Source organism: Palaemon carinicauda, unplaced genomic scaffold (genome assembly GCF_036898095.1).
Source record: "Palaemon carinicauda isolate YSFRI2023 unplaced genomic scaffold, ASM3689809v2 scaffold235, whole genome shotgun sequence".
Taxonomy (NCBI): domain Eukaryota; kingdom Metazoa; phylum Arthropoda; class Malacostraca; order Decapoda; family Palaemonidae; genus Palaemon; species Palaemon carinicauda.
This window is the reverse complement of record NW_027169976.1, coordinates 122,501-145,195: the sequence shown is the minus strand read 5'-3', so window position 1 is coordinate 145,195 and position 22,695 is coordinate 122,501. Positions and strand designations below refer to the sequence as shown.

Sequence of the window (22,695 nt, the reverse complement as noted above, 5' to 3'; positions counted from 1 at the left end):
TGCAACAATTCATGTTATTTATTCAAAATTAATATCATACAACGACTATTAAAACAAGTAAAATTCTTAATGTATACTTTTGAAAGAATCGTGGAATTCGATTTGATGAAGGCCAGAGCTGCATTACTCTTCGTCCTCCTCGCTGTCACTCAACTCCCAGATCTGAAATTAGAATTTCTTACAATTAACTACAGTATATTGAAATTTATTATTTCTTTACTCACCTGACGTTCACAATGCTTTTCTCTAAAAGTTTGGCTTAATACCAGTGTTTACCCTGAAACTAAAAAATCTCCTGTTCTCTTTCCTTCCAACTGGCTTAAGCCTCTATTGAAGTACTGAAAAAAGCCAGAGGGTTAATGGCAATAATATCGGCTTTGGTATATCGTACATCCTTTCTCTTTTTCAGCCTTGAAGTTGAAACCAAACCTCTATCATCTTGATATCACTAGTCAGTGGAGGAGATGGGCATGAATATGAAAAAAGCCAGAGGGTTAATGCCAATATCGGCTTTGGTATATCGTTCATCCTTTCTCTTTTCAGCCTCTAAGTTGAAATTAAACCTCTATTATCTTGATACCACTAGTCAGTGAAGGCAATGGGCTGGTATATGAATATCGGGTGAGAAAACAAATTCAGTAAGGAATTCTAGCATCAAAATTCTGCTTATTTCTTTGAAACTAACCTGATTTTCATAATGCCCATTCCCACATTCTGATGGAGGTGGGTCAGAGAAAGAAAGAGATAGGAAATGTAAAGTCCAAAAGTAATAAACATATCTAGCACCTGGGACTTGCCTCTTAGTCTAGTACTACAGTTACCAACCATCACCAAAGTATATTATAACTTGAGCCTCCAAGTTGAACTCCTAAATAAAACTTCACTATTAAGCTACAGAATATACTTTTATATAGTATAACCCAACACCAGTACCAGCCAAACTTGGTTGAGTCCCTTGTCAGGCTGGGAGGAACGTAGAGAGGAAAGGTCCCCTTTTTTCATTTGTTTGATGTCAGCTACCCCCCAAAAGTGGGGGAAGTGCCTTGGTATATGTATGTATAAACCAACACTGTATTTTCAGAATAAAAAACTAATATAACTATCAAATTTATACAATTAAAAGAAAATTCTCATTTATAGATCCCCTGTAGCTACTACAGAACCTAAAGCCTAACAAGCTTTATAAGAAAACCAGATTTTTCTACCATAATATTTAACCAAAACCAACTTGGCCCAACAATGAGCTTCCCCTAGACTCTTTATCATCATGGACCTTAACCTATCAGACGACTTAGATCCGATTCCCTATGAGCCTTTTCTTTTTTAAACTATGATCTCCAGGCAGGTGTGTATCCCACCCCCACGTGTGACTGTAACAGCAGCATCTCTGGAGGTGGGGAGTTGAGTAAAACTTTCCTGGTGAGGCTTTCCTCATCCACCACATCAGATCTTCTCTTACTTCTTATTCTACTGGAACCAAAGGTGAGGGAGAATCGCTGACTGCTGACGAGTGATGCTTCCAACACCTCAGTAGCGATCTCTGGTGGAGCTGCCCGAGAGCCAGGAGTTTCTCTAAAGAAGAAAGATGTCCTAAAAGACGTAGTCACTGATGAGCCAGAAATTGTTGAAAGATAAAAAATGATTGCACGACCTCCCTGAGTTTGATGACCCTATCATCTAATGGAAAAAAAACTTGCTGCTGCAGTATCTATCAACATTCTCAGGTACGCCATATTTTTTCTTGGATGCAAGACTTGACTTCTAATTGATCACGATCCCTAGAATGTAACAATAGGAAAGCAGTCTCAATACTGGAGCAATTTCATTCTTGAGGATAACATGATCAGCCAGTCACTGAGATAACTGCACGAGACACGAAGTGAATGAGGAACATGATTGCCTAGCAATAACCTATATAAACCACTTTCTCAGGAACCACTAACCAATCCAGAGAATGACTTTCCCTATCATTGTTAACAATCTATATTAAACAATAAAACTACTATCTGGAGGGGGGTAAAAGCACCGACTAACGTAAGGGCGACGAGAGAACTTAAATGACACAGGATCTATGGCGTACTCAAGCCGAGGTTATTGCCATCAACCGCCAAGTTGTCTCCATACTTTACTAGAGGACTAACCTTACTGAGAGGAAAGAATATATGAATTTCTTCCGTTCTAGGGTAAATATTGGTATTATACCAAGCTTCACAAGAGAAGCATTGTGAACATCAGGGGAGTTCCATAGATGCAATATTATCAAGATAATCATCAGTAAGCTTCAATCAGTACTAAAATGTTACTATGAAACTGCCCTCCAAGATAACTTACACTAAAAAAACTATGTGCGAGTCCATTTATAAGCAAAGATTAACTAAAAACATAATATAAATCATAAAAACATTATATAAATCATAAAATAAAAGTAAACCATGAACATTTCAAAAGCAAATTACTGTACCTCAATAAAGGAAAAAAAAAATTTAATATCAAAATAATTGGCAATAAAAAAATAAAACAGTCCTACGCTCACTCAAAGACTATAAAGTCATCTTGATTGGGCCAAGGGGTGATCACCTGTGATTCAACAGCACACTGTTGTAGTTGTCCTAGTCCAGCGACTTCTTCGAGGTACTTTGGAGAGTTAAAAACCTCCAATAAAAAGTCAAATCCTTCACTTCGGTAGGCTGCTATGATCTGCAAGTACAATAAGGTGGATGGAAACCTTACAATTGTTGTGATAGTATCAATTTGATGTCCACAATTACAAAGCAAAAGATATTAATTCTTCTGGATATCATAAATTAACCCTTTTACCCCAGGGGTATTTGGAAATTTCCAACCCTTAACCCCCAAGGGGTTATTTTTTTCCCAGCACATTTTGCAGTATATTTTTTTTAAATTGCTCTAACAGGATTAATTTTTGTCATAGAGAGGTCAGGTTGGTCTCATTCTCTTGGAAAATGCCTGAATTTTCTCAAAAAATTATAAAAAAAAATATGAAAAACAAATTTTTAAAGCATTTTTTTGAAAGGACGGACCGGTACGTCCATGGGGGTAAGGGATGGCTTTTGTGAAACGTACCATTACGTCCTTTGGGGGTAAAAGGGTTAAAGGAATGAGGTGACCAGCTTAGAATGAATATAGGAAAACTACAGCATAACTTTTTACAATACAAACTATAAAAACTTCAAAAAACAAGATGGAACATTGTGCCAAAGTGTACCCTCAAGCAAGAGAACTCTAACGCAAGACAATGGAGGACCATGGTAGAGGCTATGGCACTACAATGTTTTGTTTCTGGAGTGTCCTTCTCCTGGAAGAGCTGCTTACCGTATCTAATGAGTCTCTTCTATCCTTTCTATGAGCAAGTAGCCAATGAACAACTACATTGCAGTAGTTAACCCCTTGAGTGAAGAAGAATTGTTTGGTAATCTCCATATTGTCAGGTGTATGAGGAAAAAGGAGATAGTGTAAAGAATAGGCCAGACTATTCAGTGCATGTGTAGGCAAAGAAAGAGGAGACATGACCAGAGAAGGATCCAACGTAGTACTGTCTGGCCAGTCAAAGGTTCAAATTACTCTCACGGTATTATCTCAACAGGTGGCTGGTCCCCTGGTCAACTTACTACCTACTAAAGTATCAATGGTTAAAGCCATGTGCCTGAAACCTAAATATTCATAGAGGTACATCTTAGCAGAAAGTAAAACATATTACCTTGTCACCACAAGCTGGACACTGCTGAAACCTGCATGTAGCGAGGGGCAGATGCTGTTGACGACACAAAAATCCTCTCAGTGAGTGTGGAACGGAGCCGAGAACACCTTCCTTTGCATCATGATCTTGGCTGATCTGCGCTTCTGCAAGTCCTCTGTAAAAATAGATTTTACTGTCATTACATGTAATTCTGTCTATTTTATGCTATTGGCCACCTCACATAATCTAATTACCTCTGAAAGTGAATTTAGGAGGAAGTTATGCTTTCATCCCCTATAGTCAATACATTAAGCAATCTGTGAGCATGTGTGTGAACTAGAGAGCTCAAGAATGTATAATAACATTGATAACTTGGAGGATATGTTCATTAAATAACCTTGCAAAGATAATTTATTTTTGGGATATACGAGGAAAGAACTAACGAGTCATATTTCTTGAACATGGTGAGAATAACGAGAAAGTGAATTAAAGAAAATGAACAGCTGCAATATACCATATGGAGGTTATTATATAAATCTAAAGAAAATATCAGCATATAATTACTAATCTTGAGTACAATATTCAATAGTTTAATGATTGAAAGACTAGATGAATAGATCATACAGTTATGGGTCAGCTTTTCTTTACCTTTACAGAAGCTTTTACAAATTCCTTTACTATCAAATTACTTTAAAATACAAATGAATTACATTTCTACTCTTATAACTGACCCAAAAGGACTGTTTAGGTATTGTGAAAATTTAAACAAGTTATATTAAAGAAGTTAAGACAGCTAAGCAATATCCGAACATAACTTTAAAGTAGGAAAGCCAAAAGCTATTAAGCGCCTATAATAACTATCAAGGCCTAAATAATTTCTCAATCTTTATATAAAACTTCTAACAAAATTCAAGATATGATCATCAAATAAACTTGTCAGATGTCAACACAATGCTACATTGAAGGCCTGGTCTTCCCACTAAAGGATCTACACCTGCCAAGTAAATAATTGATTGTTTAATGTGCGAGCACCAATGTAAAATAATGTATACATTCAACACCATCCCACATAGCAATAAATTTTCCACTCAAGTCCCACGCCCTTTTTAAGAGACGTCTTACTCAACTCATCTTAATCATGACTCAAAGACTATTGTCCTACGATACTGATATAGAAGAGGTAGAAGTTGTACTGAGAAAATTTTCATTTCAAGACATGTACAGCAATGCGTAGACTATAAAAATCCAATCTTGATGACATTTCTGGACTATGAAAAAGCCGTTGATAGTGTGCACCAGCCAATTTTGTGGAGAGTCCTGCATTATTATGGAGCTCCTTTTAATTATGTAAATTTGACTAAGTCCATTCATGACCATAGAGTGTGCAAAGTTAATGTTAGTGGAGTCCTATCAAATGAATTTCCAGTGAACAGTGGAGTACTCCAAGGGAATGTATTATCACCTATGTTGTTTATCCACTGCATGGATTTTGTAATGCATAAAACAGTTGGGATGGTGAAGAAGGATTGGACTCAATTATTAACCCTTTTACCCCCAGGCTATTTGGAAATTTCCAACCCTTAACCCCCAAGGGTTATTTTTATTCAAGAACATTTTGCAGTATATTTTATTTAAATTGCTCTAACAGCCTTAATTTTTGTCATAGAGAGGTCAGGTTGGTCTCATTCTCTTGGAAAATGCCTGAATTTTCTCAAAAAATTATAAAAATTAGCAAAAAAAAAAATTTAAATAGCATTTTTTTCCAAGGACGTACCGGTACGTTCATGGGGGTAAAGGGATGAGTTTTGTGAAACGTACCAGTGCGTCCTTTGGTGGTAAAAGGGTTAATAAGAAATTATATACTGTAACATCAATTAAAACCATATTTCTATTCACAAATACATACCTATCAGGATGCTGGAGGAGCGACACCATAAGCTCCACAATGTGTGCCGACGCTAAATAGGAAACGCCGGGACGTGTTACAGTGCACTGTTGATCCAGCGTACGATCCTGCGTTGACTGAAATTAAAGCAAACCATTTTGTTTATTCCAGCTCTGGATGGACTGTAAGTTCCATTAAATTAATAAGGATACTCAACATAAAATATTTAACATTTTAGTAGAGTTATGCGTTATGATGTACATACTACTGTACAGTACTAAAAAGATTATGCAAACTAGAATTACTATATATGTACAGTATTCTTATGATATATACTGGAATAGCATTGCATTAGTATCACAAAATTTAAATACTAATAACATTATGCCCATCATATAGTCATGCCATAGGATACAGCATACAGTATACAATAGAAATGTCATATGATACAGCATACAGTATACAACAGTAGAAATGCCATATAATACAGCATTAATACAGTATACAACAGTAGAAATGCCATATGATACAGCATACAGTATACAACAGTAGAAATGTCATATGATACAGCATACAGTATACTATAGAAATGTCATATGATACAGCATACAGCATACAACAATATAAATGTCATATGATACAGCATACAGTATACTATAGAAATGTCATATGATACAGCATTTACAATAGAAATGTCATATCTATTACAGTACAAGTAAAACTTACATCGCCTGGAGCGACGACGTCATTACAGAAATAACATCCGAGCATGTTGCCTGGGATCGGTTTCCCATTCACAGGAGGTTCTTTCTCTAAGGACAGACTACTACCGCCCGCATCGTCTCCTCTATAGCCGTGACGCATTACCAGATAAGAATCAAATCCAAGAGCTGCTGTGAACACAAGCTGGAAAACAAATAATGATGCTCTTGATTACCTTTAATAATATAAAGATTTAGAGACTTGAGACTTAATTGACTACTTTAGCAATATGAAATTTTCAGTTCTAGACCAAATGAACTATAGTCCATTTCTTTTAGCGAGTCATATTTACACCGACACGCAATGGTGCCCTTTTAGCTCAAAAAAGTTTCCTGGTCGCTGATTGGTTAGAATTATCTTGTCCAACCAATCAGTGATCAGGAAACTTTTCCGAGCTAAAAGGGCACCGCTGTGAGTCGGTGCAAATATGACTCGTTAAAAGAAATGGACTATAGGTAGTCTTCATTTAATTTCTCAAAGCAGAAAATTATGAACTAAGCCTTATGAATATGAATAAAATACATAATGCTACTTATAGATATCGATAAAACATAAATTATAGTACTGCATAGAGAAAAGAGTTTTAGAAACCTTGTGTTTGGCAGCCCCAAGTAAGGTTGGAAGCCATCTACTCTCCCGTGAATCCATCAGGAGGAAAAGAGCGTCGTGTTCTTCCACCAGCTTTTCAAGAGATGCCACGTCTTGCTTGACCTGCTCTTTGAGGGATTCACCTACAGTATGGCCTGGCATGGGAATGTTCATGGCCACTCCTCGGGCATTCTTAAATAAAAAGAAAGAATTCCTGAAAGCACTTTCTCTCAATACTGTATTACTATTATTATTATTATTATCATTACTAACCAAGCTACAACCTTAGTTGGAAGAGCAAGATGCTATAAGCACAAGGGCTCCAACAGCGAAAAACAGCCCAGTGAGGAAAGGAAATAAGGAAATAAATAAATGATGAGAACAAATTAACAATAAATCATTTTACATACAGTAACAACGTCAAAACAGGTATGTCTTATATAAACTATATAAGACTTATGTTAGACTTACCTAAGAATAGATATGGGTTGAATAATAAAACTAGTAACTATTTCCACTGTGACTAAAACTATTGCTTTATTGTCACTACTGTATTCTTAAAAATTCTGTTCTATCATTACTATCATTATTCTTATAATTTCAAATATAAACCTCACACCGTATAGTATATACATAGCAGAAGATACATACAAATAGCAGTCAAATACAAGTTCCACCTTTCAGGAAAAAGTACTTACCATTTTGGGGAATATCTCCACCAAAGTACGAGCTGCCGCTTCAGCCTTCGGATGGCCTCCGTCCAGGCAGTTACTGAAGTTGAAGAGAGACTGCCTGACAGGGTTGCTAAATGAGACTTTCCCATTGTCTACAAATGTAATGTTCCGCACACCCCAACCCTGAAAAAGAATATTCAGCATTATCATCATCTCCTCCTACGCCTATTGACGCAAAGGGCCTCGGTTAGAGTTTGAAATTTCACCATCATTATCTCCTCCTACGCCTATTGACGCAAAGGGCTTGGTTAGATTTTGAAATTTCATTATCATCATCTCCTCCTACGCCTATTGACGCAAAGGGCCTCGGTTAGATTTTGAAATTTCATTATCATCATCTCCTCCTACGCCTATTGACGCAAAGGGCCTCGGTTAGATTTTGAAATTTCATTATCATCATCTCCTCCTACGCCTATTGACGCAAAGGGCCTCGGTTAGATTTTGAAATTTCATTATCATCATCTCCTCCTACGCCTATTGACGCAAAGGGCCTCGGTTAGATTTTGAAATTTCATTATCATCATCTCCTCCTACGCCTATTGACGCAAAGGGCCTTGGTTAGATTTTGAAATTTCATCATCATCATCTCCTCCTACGCCTATTGACGCAAAGGGCCTCGGTTAGATTTTGAAATTTCATCATCATTATCTCCTCCTACGCCTATTGACGCAAAGGGCCTCGGTTAGATTTTGAAATTTCATCATCATTATCTCCTCCTACGCCTATTGACGCAAAGGGCCTCGGTTAGATTTTGAAATTTCATCATCATCATCTCCTCCTACGCCTAATGAAACAAAGGGCCTCATTGTGGTGACTTGAGGAAAAGAAAAGGAGGTTTTTAGATAGCTGTGAATATTCTTTTTTCTAAGAGAGAGATGGAAGAGAAAAAGAACATTCACAGCTATCTAAAAACCTGCTTTGCTTTTACCCAAGTCACCTTAAAATACTAAATAAAAAGCTATTTACGCTACAGTAGTATCGTCATACTAAAGCAAAATTATGAAATATCATGAAAAATAAATTCAACCAAGTTTTAAGCCTATTGAATGGAAAAGAATGAAGTTTCAACTTTGATTAAGTAAATGTGGCTTACATACATATGATGAAAATAGAGTACAATCGTTCCCCCTTTTCGCTGATTCACTTTATGCCGAGTTATTCTGGTAAGCCACGGTCCTGAATTTCACTGTTATCCTTTTATGATATATCTAATGAGCTTTTATATAAATAGTACACAATTTTACCTCAATGTCTGGCTTAGAACATTCAGGTGTGTATGTATGTGTGGAGTTTCTTGTAAATTTGATGTCATTATTTCAACTTTTGTAATAAGAGTGTTATCAGATAATAGGACATTTTATATAGATTCTCACTTCATCTTTTAATAGAATCACAGAGAGAGAGAGAGAGAGAGAGAGAGAGAGAGAGAGAGAGAGAGAGAGAGAGAGAGAGAGAGAGAGAGAGAGAGAGAGAGATTTTTTACCAGTGAGGGGCTCAATCACAATACCAGTAGATAAAGAGGGCCGACCGTACAGTATATGTATAAAGGCCACTGGACAACGAAGGTATAAGTGCCATGATACTTTCCTACTGTGTATGAAGTTAACTTTGTGATTGAGTACCTTCAATCAAAAGTAGAAAACACCATGAATCAGGCCTTTATAACTAATATTACACAACTAACTTGTTAATGCATGCAATCAATTGTCATAAAAGAACATTAAAAAATTATAAGAGTTAACCCTTTTACCCCCAGGCTATTTGGAACTTTCCAACCCTTAACCCCCAAGGGTTTTTTTTTTTTCAAGCATATTTTGCAATATATATTTTTTAAATTGCTCTAACAGCCTTAATTTTCGTCATAGAGAGGTCAGGTTGGTCTCATTCTTTTGGAAAATGCCTGAAGTTTTTCAAAAAGTTATAAAAAATATGCAAAAAAAACAATGTAAATAGCATTGTTTAGCAAGGACGTACCAGTATGTCCATGGGGGTAAAGGGATGAGTTTTGTGAAACGTACCAGTACGTCCATTGGGGGTAAAAGGATTAAAAGCACATTGCAAGTCACAGAGGAAGTGAATAATATTTGGAATGAGGGCTAGGATCTTCAAAGAATGAATACAAACAAAATCTCAACAATGTAAATTCCCTTTCATAGCTTTAATGGTTTGCATCTACTGATGCATTAAAAAGAATCACACCTAGCTGTCTTTTTCACTTTAATATTTACTTGAAACACCAACCACACAATAGAATCTAAACTGTTTTGGGGAACTTTACCATAAGGCAACGTGCAACAGCGCAACCTAGTGTTCCAGCCCCAAGAAGTAAACATTTTGTGTTCTGGACAACACCTAGGTCAAGGTCAGGGGCCACACGCCAGCGCATCAACTTCAGGTTAAGGTCGACAGCTGATTCAGCCAAACTGTAATATAAAAAGCAAAATGACAATGAAAGTGGAATTTTATTTTTAAGGTATATCTTTGTGGCAAACTTTACATAAATACAATACTGCATAAATAGAAAACAATAATGAAATGACTAACAAGATGTTACACATCTGGTAGCCTTTTCCAATAATTCTACAAACTCTTTAATAAAAACCAACCTTCTACAGGTAAGATACAATACATGAATCCACTTACGCATACAGAATGTTGGTGATACTGTATATTCATGAACTCAAGAATCAAAATTCCATAAACATAAAACAAGATTTTAAAAGTAATTTGTATTTTTCCTAGCTTTAAAGGAACACCTTCAGTAAAGCTGGAGCAGTCGCTGAAACAGTATCGAGGTATTGTCAAGAGCGTACCCAAGAATTTCGCCCACCTTAACGGCAGGTCACCAATTACACTTGTTTAATAGGTATGATAGGGATCAATCATGCCACTAATCACAGAGTGAGTGGATCTATAGCACATTTAGTCATAAATCGATCAAGCACCTAACCTACATTTGTATTTCTGCTTCGTTTCTTTAATAACACAAAGCCAATATCAACCATTAGACTAAAATGCAAGAGAAAAAGATTAAACAGCCACAGATAGGATGAGGCAGTATGACCTTTCTCGTTGCGGCTAAACGCAAAAGTGAAGTCTCTCTCTCTCTCTCTCTCTCTCTCTCTCTCTCTCTTTCCACACACAGTATATATATAAAACTTAATCACAGTACAGTACTTACTTTGTAGGGTCCATACTCGCCGAGAGATTCACCATACGAGGTCCCATCTTCCCTCGTTCGTTCTTTTCCCAACCGAGGCATTGGGGCATTTCAGGCACAGAATCAGGATCAACTAATCCTTCTAAATTGACTTCGGCAACAATACTATGGGCTGCTTCTTTGACGGCATTTCTGGTGCGTACACGCAGGCAAATGATTCTATGGAGAGGCCACTGCTTTGACCTGGAGATGAAAAGAAGGGACAAATGTAGATATTGACCTGAAGGTTTCTACCATCCATTGAGCTAGAAAATATTATTAAGAGAATTTATAAGTTTATTTTCAAAAAGAAATTAAAAGCTTGAGAACATTGAAAAAGGACTCTTCTTTATATAATATTTTAAATGGAAACTGAAAGGCCTTAATGCATATTAGTCTTTCTTAAAGGAAAAACTAAGTTCTAGATTTTTTGCACATGGAATTCAACCAGCATGTCAAATGAGATAGGATTATTATTATAATAAAGAAATCCCTCAATTATCACAGTTTTTCCATTCCAAGCCACCTATCATAAACAAAAAACTGCAAAGATAAAAAATTTCTACAGAATATTTTTATATTTCAACAATTTTCTATAATTTTTATATAATGTATATAAATCTGTGATGTACTGAAGAAGCGATAGGTGAATTGTGATATGGCAAAAGATTACTGTATCCCAATCTGGCTATATTGAAGAACATAAGTTCCTGGTAATTTTCACAATGGCAAAAAGCACTATTTTCTATTTCAGTCCCAAATACCACTACAGTATACATATATGCCACCAGTGAATTTAAATGCAAAATGATGAGTTCCCAAAGTCACATTCAAGTAGAAAATTAAGCTCTTTCCATTAGCCTTTACTGAGATACAAACGGCGAATGAGTCAGACGCTAAAGTAAAGACAAAGTCTGTAACTGTAATCTATTCATTTTTTCAGCCTTTATTATTATCTAAGGTTAAAACAAAACAAGCTTGTATTACTGGAAGAAAATTAAGTGCAGTACTCACCATTTCAATGCTACTAAAGTGAGGCAATTTCTCAAAGGCTTTTAGCATTTACTATTATCTAAGTTTAAAACAAAACAAGCTTATATTTATTACTGGCAAAAATGAAGTGCAGCACTCACCATTTCAATGCCACTAAAGTGAGGAGATTTCTCAAAGGCCATCCAGGATTTTGAGGTAAAGTACAAGGGTCAGAAAACCCTAAAAAGACTTCTTTCTTATTCTGAAAAAGACAATTGCATCACCCAACATAAGAATATAACATTTTACTATAGGTTACATTTGCAGATAAATAATCATCAGATGTTTATCTTAAACCTAAAATTATTACACAACAAACACTAATGTTTTCTTCATTCTGGAGACAGAATCAACATGTGTCTCGCCTTAGTACTGTATTTGAACATTTATCAATTAATTCACAATAAACTTGCTACTAATTTGTTTACTCAAGAAAAAAAAATTGAATTAATTCAAATACCACAATTTTAAAATAATTTAGCATTTTTCCTAAGTATACAAACTCCCGTCCTTTAACCCTTTTACCCCCAGGCTATTTGGAAATTTCCAACCCTTAACCCCCTGGGGGTTATATTTTCCCCAGCACATTTTGCAGTATATTTTTTTTTTTTTAAATTGCTCTAACAGCCTTAATTTTTGTCATAGAGAGGTCAGGTTGGTCTCATTCTCTTGGAAAATGCCTGAATTTTCTCAAAAAAATTTCAAAAATATGAAGAAAAAAAAAATTTAATAGCATTTTTTTGCAAGGACGTACCGGTACATCCATGGGGGTAAAGGGATGACTTTTGTGAAACGTACCAGTACGTCCTTTGGATATAGCAAAAACTATCATAGAGACTGATGGTTTTCTTATTCACAAGACATCTTATATAACAGATATAACCTAAATTAACTAAAACTTCCCTTACTTTTCAATCTTGTCTTATCTGAAAGTCATCATATATGCTGAAATATACGGTACACAAACTAGAAGAGATAAAGGGGAAAAGTATTTTAATTGTAGCCAATATATTCAATGAGATGAGAATGTTCATTCACACCCACAGCTGAAATCAAAGTGGTTTGTCAGAGAGCAAGTGGGAGGGGGGGGGTGGGGGGGGGGGCTTTCCCACTGCCGACTGGTAACAACCAGTCAGTTGTTGACTTGTTAAATACTTTAACACCTGTATACCAGCATCAATGATACAGTATCACTTGCCTACGTAAAGAGCGAGGGATTGTCTTCCTGTAAGAACCAATGCAATTTCACCTTATACATTAGATGAACTCGCAAGTCAAGTTCAAGTCTGACTGGTAGTAAATAATACCACATATCTTAAGTGTTTATCATTGTAGAAAGTCCTGTTTCTAGTAACTTTTGGACAGCTGGACACCAGATAAATAGAACTTTGTATATTCAATGAGTTGGAGTTATTAACCCTTTTACTACCATGGACGTACTGGTACGTTTAATAAAACTCATCCCTTTACCCCCATGAACGTACTGGTACGTCCTTGCAAAAAAATGCTATTTACATTTTTTCTTTGCATATTTTTGATAACTTTATGAAAAACTTCAGGCATTTTCCAAAAGAATGAGACCAACCTGACCAATCTATGACAAAAATTAAGGCTGTTAGAGCAATTTAAAAAATATATGTTGCAAAATGTGCTTAAAAAAAATGCCTGGGGGTTAAGGGTTGGAAAGTTCCAAATAGCCTGAGGGTAAAAGGGTTAATAGAAGTATGTTTCAACCAATTAAAAATCTGTAAAAAATTAAGCCTAGAAAAAAAATAATGGTAAAAATAAAACATAAGGACAAAATCTACTCACATCTGCTGATGATTCACGAAGGGTGGGGTAATCGCTCAGCGGATGAAGCGTAAACTCATTACCAGTTAAAGCAATACTGTAGAAACCCTGGCTCACAAGAGCTTCATGACTAGAATATGTAGCAAGTAATGAAGATATCTGGAAAAAAAGAGAGATTAAAGAGAGATTTCTTAGAGATCAAAATACTCTCTAATGTGTATTATGATATCTTCCTTATTATAGAAGGTTAGACTCTCATATATACCATGCTTTTGATGTCCCATCAAATGAAACTGCACATACACTGACGTCACATAAAATGAAAATGCTTATGCAATGACATACCGGTACTCTAATGTGTATTATGATATCTTTCTTATCATAGAAAGTTAGTCTCTCATATATACCATGCTTCTGATGTCGCATAAAATGAAACTGCACATACACTGACGTCATAAAATAAAACTGCTTATGCAATGACATAAGTAAAATTTTTGAAAGCAACCATCAAATTTCACAATAAAATCCATATTATTCATAATACCAAATGAATAATATTACTGTATATAAAAATGGAACAAATGAAACGAACCTGATCATCTGTAAATACTGATGTAATCGGCTGAGGATGCTGGACGAGGGGAACAGTCCTAGGCAAAGTAAATGCGGGAAACGCAAACCAGTAGTAATAATGGTATTTCTTGAGATCCTAGAAAATAAAAACAAACCATCATACCAAAATTAATATCTAAATTCTCAAATATAAAACAGAAATATTCTATGTTCAGAAGGTTCATTAAAAATGGGATGAGATCTAGGAGAGATTTGATTAAACTGAAGAAAACCAATTTAGCTCTTGTGACATTGCACAAAATCTACCCAGATCCAGCAGCAATGCTCTATGTCTCTTAATCTCCATATGTTCCTTTAAATCTTTCCCAAACTAGCCATGCTACTTTTTTAAATGTGCCATTCTCCTATTGTTTCTTTTTATTCAAGTACAGTACATCCTTTGGGTGAGCCCCATGAGTTTATAAATGGGACCAAGTGGTATTTATCAGCCAAGTTATAAAAATGATTCCACAAACATATGTCAGAGAGATGCTTCTTATTAAATACTTACATAAAATATGTGCTTCAGGTAGCTCTGCATTACAACTTAAAACTATTTCTGCATTCATGATACAATAATATGTATGCATAAAAGTGGGCATTATAATTGAGGAGTACAATTTCATAAATAAAAACATGCCACAGCTATTCAATGATTGTTTTACATAATCCCACTAACTACATGGCCCATATTTGTGACGAGGATATCCCAATCTCCCTGGACTTGTATCAAGATCCAGAAGATACAAGAAGAAATCCCAGTCTCATTCAACTTATATCACAAGACGAAGAGGATTCATATTGTATGTATTCTTTCTTGCCCACTAATGGTACTGTCGTCCAGCTTCTCTGAGAGTTTATAGTCAACATTTTATTTTCCCTATAAGAATTTATAGTCAACATGTTCTTTTCTATAGTTATCTTATCCATTGCAGCGATCATTTATCAGTCGGTGACCTCCTTACCATCTCCGTAACCTGGATTGCATAAAAATTATTCTCCGTTTTATTTATGTATTACTATGGAGATGTAGTAGTCTTAGGTACCATACATTTGTGAATAACCTAAAGTAGAATGACTTTATCTTTCACTTGTCAATTTCAGGGGTATTTTAGCTTATATATTACTTTTCATCTTGAGATTTTAATTCCAGCAATTTTTTCTAAATAAGCCATTTCACTTTTTAATTGTTTTACATGCCTCTTGTATAACTGTCTTTTGTTTTATTTTGGTTTATCACACCCTTTATATATCTTATTTTGTATTTATGAAGCGCAACATTGTTGTATTAAAGAATTTTTCACTTACTTTTCTGTGTTCAACCGATTGCAGCGTTCAATTATATGAATTTGGCATTTGATCCAATACTTGATGTAGGATCAGTGTCTTTATTTACTCTAAGTTTTGTGGTATACTTAGTTTCAATGTTTGTTTAAGCCAACTGGATACCTTGCCTTTACTTTCAGGGTCTTACTGGGAAAGCTAACAGTTTGTTAGGTCTTCTTTACACCTTGATCGCCCCACCTTTATATATCAAACTGGGGCCAGACATGCTCACCACAGTAGATATGAAAGACATGCCAAAGGTGGTCCATTTGGTATCCCTTCACCCAAAATATGTCAAGAGATTGTTTCATTGTCATAACAGAACTCATGATCATACTGTAACACAGATCTCACTAAACTAATATTCTGTATAACCTGATTTCTATATGTAATTTCAGCCAATTTGAATTCAAAATTTTAATTAACCTAGCCATTGTTTAATTTATTATCATCATAATCTCCTACTACGCCTATTGACGCAAAGTGGCCTTGGTTCGATTTCGCCAGTCGTCTCTATCTTGAACTTTTAAATCAATACTTCTCCATTCATTCATCTTTGTTTAATTACATCAATAATAAGTTACATGCTTCCTCTTTTCCATCACACACTACTCTTGCATCCTTTCCTCTAAATATTTTCCAATACCATTACAGCAAAAATATTTCAAATTCCTATTAACCATTCTTTTAAAAACAACACCAATACAAATATATTAATCACAGTTACGTCACATGAGAATCTACTCACCGCAAAAGTGAACATTAAAAATGAAGCCAGGACAGAAGGATTTTTAATAGCATCCCCAGAGGTTATTGCCTCCCATAACCGAGTCGATTTCTTTCGTAGTATTTCCACCTTGTCCCTATTCTTGAATTCTTCAATTGTATTGGTATTAATGAGTGTTCCAGGTGCACTGCATGACCATGTTGATGATGCCTGTTGGTTCCTGAAATATTTTAGCATTGATAAAATTATTATTATAAAAAAACCAGTTATTCAGTCCAATGAGTCAAACTTATATCTTAAGAGAATTGAGTGACATTTTAATATACAGCATATCTTTTACAAATATACAAAATGCAAATATTCCCTAAAATCTCTTAATTGGCAATAAAAAAATTACTTATAATTGGCAACACACCTATTACAAAAAATAGTATTGTTAAGGGGGTTACATATTATAATTAATTTGACTTGGGTCTCAATTTTCACCCTTGTTACCATTACTGTACAACTTTTGTGTTTTTCCATAAGAAACAAAACTAAATTAAATTCATAATTGGTGTATAATTTTAATGCTTCAGATATAAAACCTCAGATAATACTATATAACAGTTATTGCTCAGAGCATCACTAAGAAGAGGCATTATTTCAGGTGCTAAGGCAGCTAAATGGTCAATAGGCAACGAGTTAATGCTTCCTTGTGCACATAAACCTAAGCCCTGTCCAGACGATCGAGCATGTTCGACGGGCAAACACTGATACCAGGCCACCATAGTTAGTGAAAATGAGGTCAGAAGTGGGAAAACTAAAGGCAGGGATCTGGCAACACTGTATGATGCCAGATCCCTGTCTGTGGTTTTCCCGCTTCTGACGTCATTAACCCTCATTCTTACAAACTATTGTGGGCTGGTACCACTGTTTGCCCGTCAGGCATGCTCGAGTGTGTGGACAGGGCTTTACCCAGCCAAGAGAGGGTAAGTGGTCTTGACAACACATTCGACCTCAGAGAGTTTTCTGTATCTGAACATTTCTTAATGAGCAGCATCATATCTTTTTTAATTAGAAAGAGGTACTACCAACATATGACATGCACTTCGTGGGTCAAGCAAGAAACCACCAATTACACAAAACTTCCCAGTCACCTGAGCAAGGGGAGGTTCTCCAAAGCAAGCAATACAGTCGATAAGACTTGTATCTTTATAAAACAGGATGCTTATTCTGGACCAAAATGCTGACGAAACTGCCATACAGAGTTAAAGTAAAAGAATGATAACGATTTTATAACCACCTTACAATACACCAGAATAATGAATAACCTACAATACACCCTAAAACTTTCACTCCCACAAAAACATGAAAAACGCACATTTTGTGACTTTCAAAATCTCCTAACATACCCATTCTAAACACATTATACCCAGGTACACAGTATTTTCAGAGTAATAATGATAACCATACACATATATCTATAAATTACTGTAATTAAGAACCAACTTTGAGTGATGAAGGTGATCAAACAAATCTTGGAAAAGGTCTGAAGACAGAGACTCTACTGAATACACTAGGTCCTACAGAGAGTTGGGTTCCCCTGCTGTATGGGACCAGAAAAGCAGCCATCAAAGTAAAAGTAAAGTAGGTTGAAGAAGGGAGAGGTTTTGGCAAGTGAGAAACCTAATTTAGTAATGGGGGCTGCACTTTCTATTACTATTATCATTACTAGCTAAGCTACAACCGTAGTTGGACAAGTATAAGATACAAGTCCCAGAGCTCTAACGTGGTTCCTCTATAATGACTGGGATTATTATTATTATTATTACTATCCAAGCTACAACCCTAGTTGGAAAAGCAAGATGCTATAAGCCCAGGGGCTCCAACAGGGAAAAATAGCCCAGTGAGGAAAGGAAATAAGGAAATAAATAAATGAAGAGAACAAATTAACAATAAATCATTCTAAAAAAGTAACAATGTCAAAACAGACATGTCATATATAAACTATTAACAACATCAAAAACAGATATGTCATAAATAAACTATAAAAAGACTCATGTCCGCCTGGTTAACAAAAAAGCATTTGCTCCAACTTTGAACTTTTGAAGTTCTACTGATTCAACTACACGATTAGGAAGATCATTCCACAACTAGGTAACAGCTGGAATAAAACTTCTAGAGTACTGCGTAGTATTGAGCCTCATGATGGAGAAGGCCTGGAAAAAGTTCTGAGGCTTTATAATATATTAGAGACAGTGCACAATAAAATACTAACCCATCCAGTGCATCATATTCGACACTCAAACGAGTAGGGAGCCCTTGAGCATCGGAGTTAGCGTAGCTTCCTACAAGATCGACAGGTTCCTCACTTAGATGCAGCACATCCAGCTGTGAAGAAAAATGTAGAGGACTAATTAAAGATCTTTAACTTTCAGTAAATTCAAATGCCTTAGATGATTATTTATAGTTCTCACTAAATGGGAGACTACAGAATTTAGCTTTGGTAAAAGTACTTAGCACATATAAAATTTCATAGCATTTTCAATGTTTTTTAACATACAAATCATTATTCCTTATTTAATTCCAACATATACAAGACTGATTTACATGTGATACATCAATATGACAGATTCCTTTCCTTATAAAATGACATCAAATAGTTTAAACCCCTACCATGGTGCATGATGAAGGTTGTTGGTTGTTTGTTCCACCGCTTGTACAATTCGTATAAATAACAAGAAAGAGACTAGTTCAACACAGGTAGCAGTCACAGAGTAATACCTCTTGGGAATATGGTATTCGTACTGCCAACGTCAAACTGAATTATATCCTCAAAACTATAGCTGGTATTTTGATTTCAAAAATTACCCTATAAATGAAATTCTAATCCAAAACAAAAACTACTATATTTTTCCAGAATGTCAATTAATAATTTAAGAACATAAAACAGCTTTTTATCCAGCGTAAATATTTAGAAAGCTAAATGTATATGTTTTACTAAATAAAGTCTAATGCATTAAAATATAATTGCTAAACTTTCAATTCTTATATACTCACCTTAAGCTGGGTGAATCTATGCCAAAAGCCTGCATCCACGGCTGAACTAAAAGGCGCAAACTGTAATATTGGTGGATCTCCCATGGCTGCTATACTCTCAAGTCAAGCTGGAACAATGAAAATAATAAGCATCTAAGTAATGAAATCACAAACCCTAAAGGCTTTATACCATCAAACATCTAACTGTACCATGAGAACATGTCAAAGTAAAGTCATCTGAAATGGAATTTTAGAAACTTTTTTTTTTTTAAAGTTTTATCAAACCTAAAATATCAATCGGAACCTTAAAGGTTTGATTTTTAATTAAGGATTTAAATGAAACCTTCAAACCTTAATAATAACAAAGGGGAAAGTAGAAAAGTCATCTGAAATGAAATTTTAGAACCTTTTTTTCTGAAAGTTTTATAAAACCTAAAATATCAATCGGAACCTTACAGGTTTTATTTTTAATTAAGTATTTAACTGAACCCTTCAAACCTTAATACTGTAATAAGACAGGAGAAAGTAACAGATAATAGAAGTCATTTCAACTAACAAGTATGGGTCTGTCAAGCCGTGAAATTTGAAATGCTGCTATCATAGACCTGAGTGAGTTCTTATTTCTATCCATCCTCCCCTCGCAAAGAGAAGGGGGGGGAGTGATATACTTCTTTCTACACCGGTACCTCGAATTACTGGAATACTTAGGTAAATACTGGAATCCCCTTGAAAATTACCGAAATCCCCTGCAATATCACTGCAAACCCTTAGAAATCGATAAATATGTTTTTATTAAAATACGTTATTTTTAAGTTTTTAGCATTTATATCTTTTATATATTTGCAAGTAGAACCTTGGCTAGGGGTTGTGACCTGGGAAGGTTTGCGACTGGGGAAAGGGGTCCGGGGGCTTGGCCCAGCCTGGGGGTTGTGACCTGGGAAGGGGGTCCCAGGGGCTTGCCCTCCAGCATGGGGGTTGTGACCTGGGAACTACTAGGTTAGGTTAGGTGGGTTTGTTAGGTTCTGTACCCTTTTATATATTGTGTAAAGGGTAAATTGAAAAATGCTTTAAAATACACATTTTATTAATTAATTTACTAAAAAATAAAGTAAATTAGAAAAACATATATTATTTATCGATTTCTAAGGGTTTGCAGTGATATTGTAGGGCATTTCGGTATTTACCTGGGGATTCCAGTAATTCGTGGTTCCCTTTCTATACAATAGAATAAATAGCTCAGTGTGGTAGTTTATCTAAATCGAGAGTCCATTTCAGAGAATTACACCATGAATGTAGTACCCCAAGGGAGAGGCACATTTTTACTCTTAAGGCCCTTCCACACGAGGGGCTAAAGCACGGCAGGCAGACACTATTACCAATTCTGTTGTACGGGTGACGATCAAGAGTGTATATGACGTCATAGACGAGAAACGGCGAGGCAAACGATCGAAGTGTCATGCTCGTTGTTGAGGCACTGGATGGGCGCCTAACTAATTGTCTGACACAACTGACCGTTCTCTGCCCAACGTTTGGCCCAAGTCATAGTTCTCCTGCCTGTGTGATCTGGTAATGCGGTTTCAAAGCGAAAGAATTACGAGCAAATATGAGTGTCCGCCCTGCATTGGCCCATGTGTGGAAGGGGCTTTGGTATTATTGTACTGTATTACAGGGCAGTGTAACCTAGGGAATGCGGTTGAAATGAAGGTCAAAATTCAGTCAAATCACGTTATTTACTACAGGAAAACATATTTTCTCTGTTCGAAATGAGAAACTGTAATACAGTAAAACTTTACCGGGGGCTTTACCAAAATTTGTTGCAACCGCTACCTTAAACGAGATGCTTCTCGTCCTATAAGGGAGCTGAATAAGATACACAACCTGTCAAGCCACTACCACAGGTCCTAAATTAGACCTGGTGTGACGGTCTGAACGATCCCCAGGTCTCAGAATTCTCCTTGATAATCTGCGCATGAGGGAACATTACCGTTTGCCAGTGCATACGAGGTTGATGTTTTATTTTCCTGTAATGTTAGCGTGCGCAGCTCAATATTACCGCTTGCCAGTACATACGAGCTTGATGTTTTATTTTCATGCGAGCGAAGCGAGCTAATGGCGGAAAAGAGCCATTATACAATGTCAAGGAGAATTCTGAGACCGGGGGATCGTTCAGACCGTCACACCTGGGGTTTACCAAAATTTGTCGCAACCGCTACCTTAAACGAGATGCTTCTCGTCCTGTGAGAGAGCTAGATATGCTACGCAACCTGTCAAGCTGCTACCACGGGTCCTGTACCACAGGTCCTAAATTAAACCAGGTAGCATTTTACCAATGACAAAAAGTAACAATATGACCTGGGTCAGAGTACTGTATTTCCAACATATTGTAATTTTAAGATTATCTTTATTAGAAATTATATAATAAATCAGCCTATTCACCCGATATCTCATCTCCCATTTGCCTATACCGTATCCACAGCTAGACATCTTCCAGTGCCCTCCAAAACCACAGGTAGGATTACCTTATGCCCTAAGTCCTTAAAGCCATTAGTTTGCTAAAAACTACAAATTCTCGTTACGGTACTGTATAGGTAATAAACCTAATTCAAGCAATAATAGGAATTTCAAAAGTTTTGAAGTAATAATATATCCTACGATCAGGATAGGACTAGGCCTATACCCCAAAGTTAGGTTAGGATGCATTTCAGTATTTCCCTCGCTGTCTTATCCTTCCATGGTACTTAAAAACAACTTTTACTTACCACATTAAACGTCACATGAATGTCATTAACAGGATTAGTAAATTATTAATTGCGAAATAATATAGTAAATGACAGTAACGCAGATCACGTCCACAATTGTTGACAGTTGTCATCAGACTAAGAGTCATTATCTGTTCGAAGTCTCTTTAAGCTAAAGCTTCCAAAGTAACTTTAAACTTTAGTTGGAAATACATCTATAAATCATAATAAGTAAGAAAAAATCTTAAAATTCTAAATAATATATATATTTTAGTGTTTCAATATCTTATTTTCCCTTTTTCATGTTGCCGAATGTAGCCAAAGCCAAAGTCTTAAGGATTCGCAGATGTTTTTCGAAGCTGAAGCTTCCAAAGTAACTTTAAACTTTAGTTGAAAATACATCTATAAATCATAATAAGTAAGGAAAAAATTAAAATTCTAAATAATATAGACATTTTGGTGTTTTTATATCTTATTTTTAATTGTTTATGTTGCCGACAGTAGCCGAAGCCAAAGTCAAAATGATTCTTAGATGTTTTGAAAGCTCTACAAAACATAATTAACAAAAAATTACAGGTTGTTT

At 35.8% G+C, this 22,695-nt stretch overlaps 1 protein-coding gene across 2 annotated transcripts; it reads right to left on the bottom strand.

Annotated features, from left to right (window-relative positions):
- Atg7 (Autophagy-related 7) lies at positions 1 to 22,251 on the bottom strand. 2 transcript variants are annotated; one of them, XM_068368532.1, is made up of 16 exons: positions 22,134 to 22,251; positions 19,396 to 19,502; positions 18,614 to 18,726; positions 16,375 to 16,573; positions 14,281 to 14,397; positions 13,710 to 13,847; positions 11,999 to 12,099; positions 10,848 to 11,069; positions 9,945 to 10,089; positions 7,631 to 7,789; positions 6,936 to 7,124; positions 6,309 to 6,488; positions 5,604 to 5,719; positions 3,719 to 3,872; positions 2,534 to 2,697; positions 1 to 162 (listed from the first exon to the last, which is right to left on the bottom strand). In XM_068368532.1, the coding sequence occupies exons 2-16, from the start codon at positions 19,477 to 19,479 to the stop codon at positions 150 to 152; spliced, it is 2,094 nt and encodes a 697-aa protein (XP_068224633.1). In that variant the 5' UTR covers positions 19,480 to 19,502; positions 22,134 to 22,251; the 3' UTR covers positions 1 to 149. The 2 variants fall into 2 exon arrangements, with proteins under 2 accessions (XP_068224633.1, XP_068224634.1); XM_068368533.1 differs by having other exon boundaries at positions 2,578 to 2,697.
- Positions 22,252 to 22,695: the final 444 nt, after the last annotated feature.

What these genes read in the sequence shown, in the direction of transcription:
- Atg7 (XM_068368532.1), bottom strand. Translation starts at nt 19,479, where the DNA reads ATGGGAGATCCACCAATATTACAGTTTGCGCCTTTTAGTTCAGCCGTG. An exon ending in CTGTTGCACGTTGCCTTATG is followed by an intron (nt 7,790 to 9,944) that starts GTAAAGTTCCCC and finishes ATTCTTTTTCAG; the next exon opens with GGTTGGGGTGTGCGGAACAT. An exon ending in GTCCAGCTTGTGGTGACAAG is followed by an intron (nt 2,698 to 3,718) that starts GTAATATGTTTT and finishes TTGTACTTGCAG; the next exon opens with ATCATAGCAGCCTACCGAAG.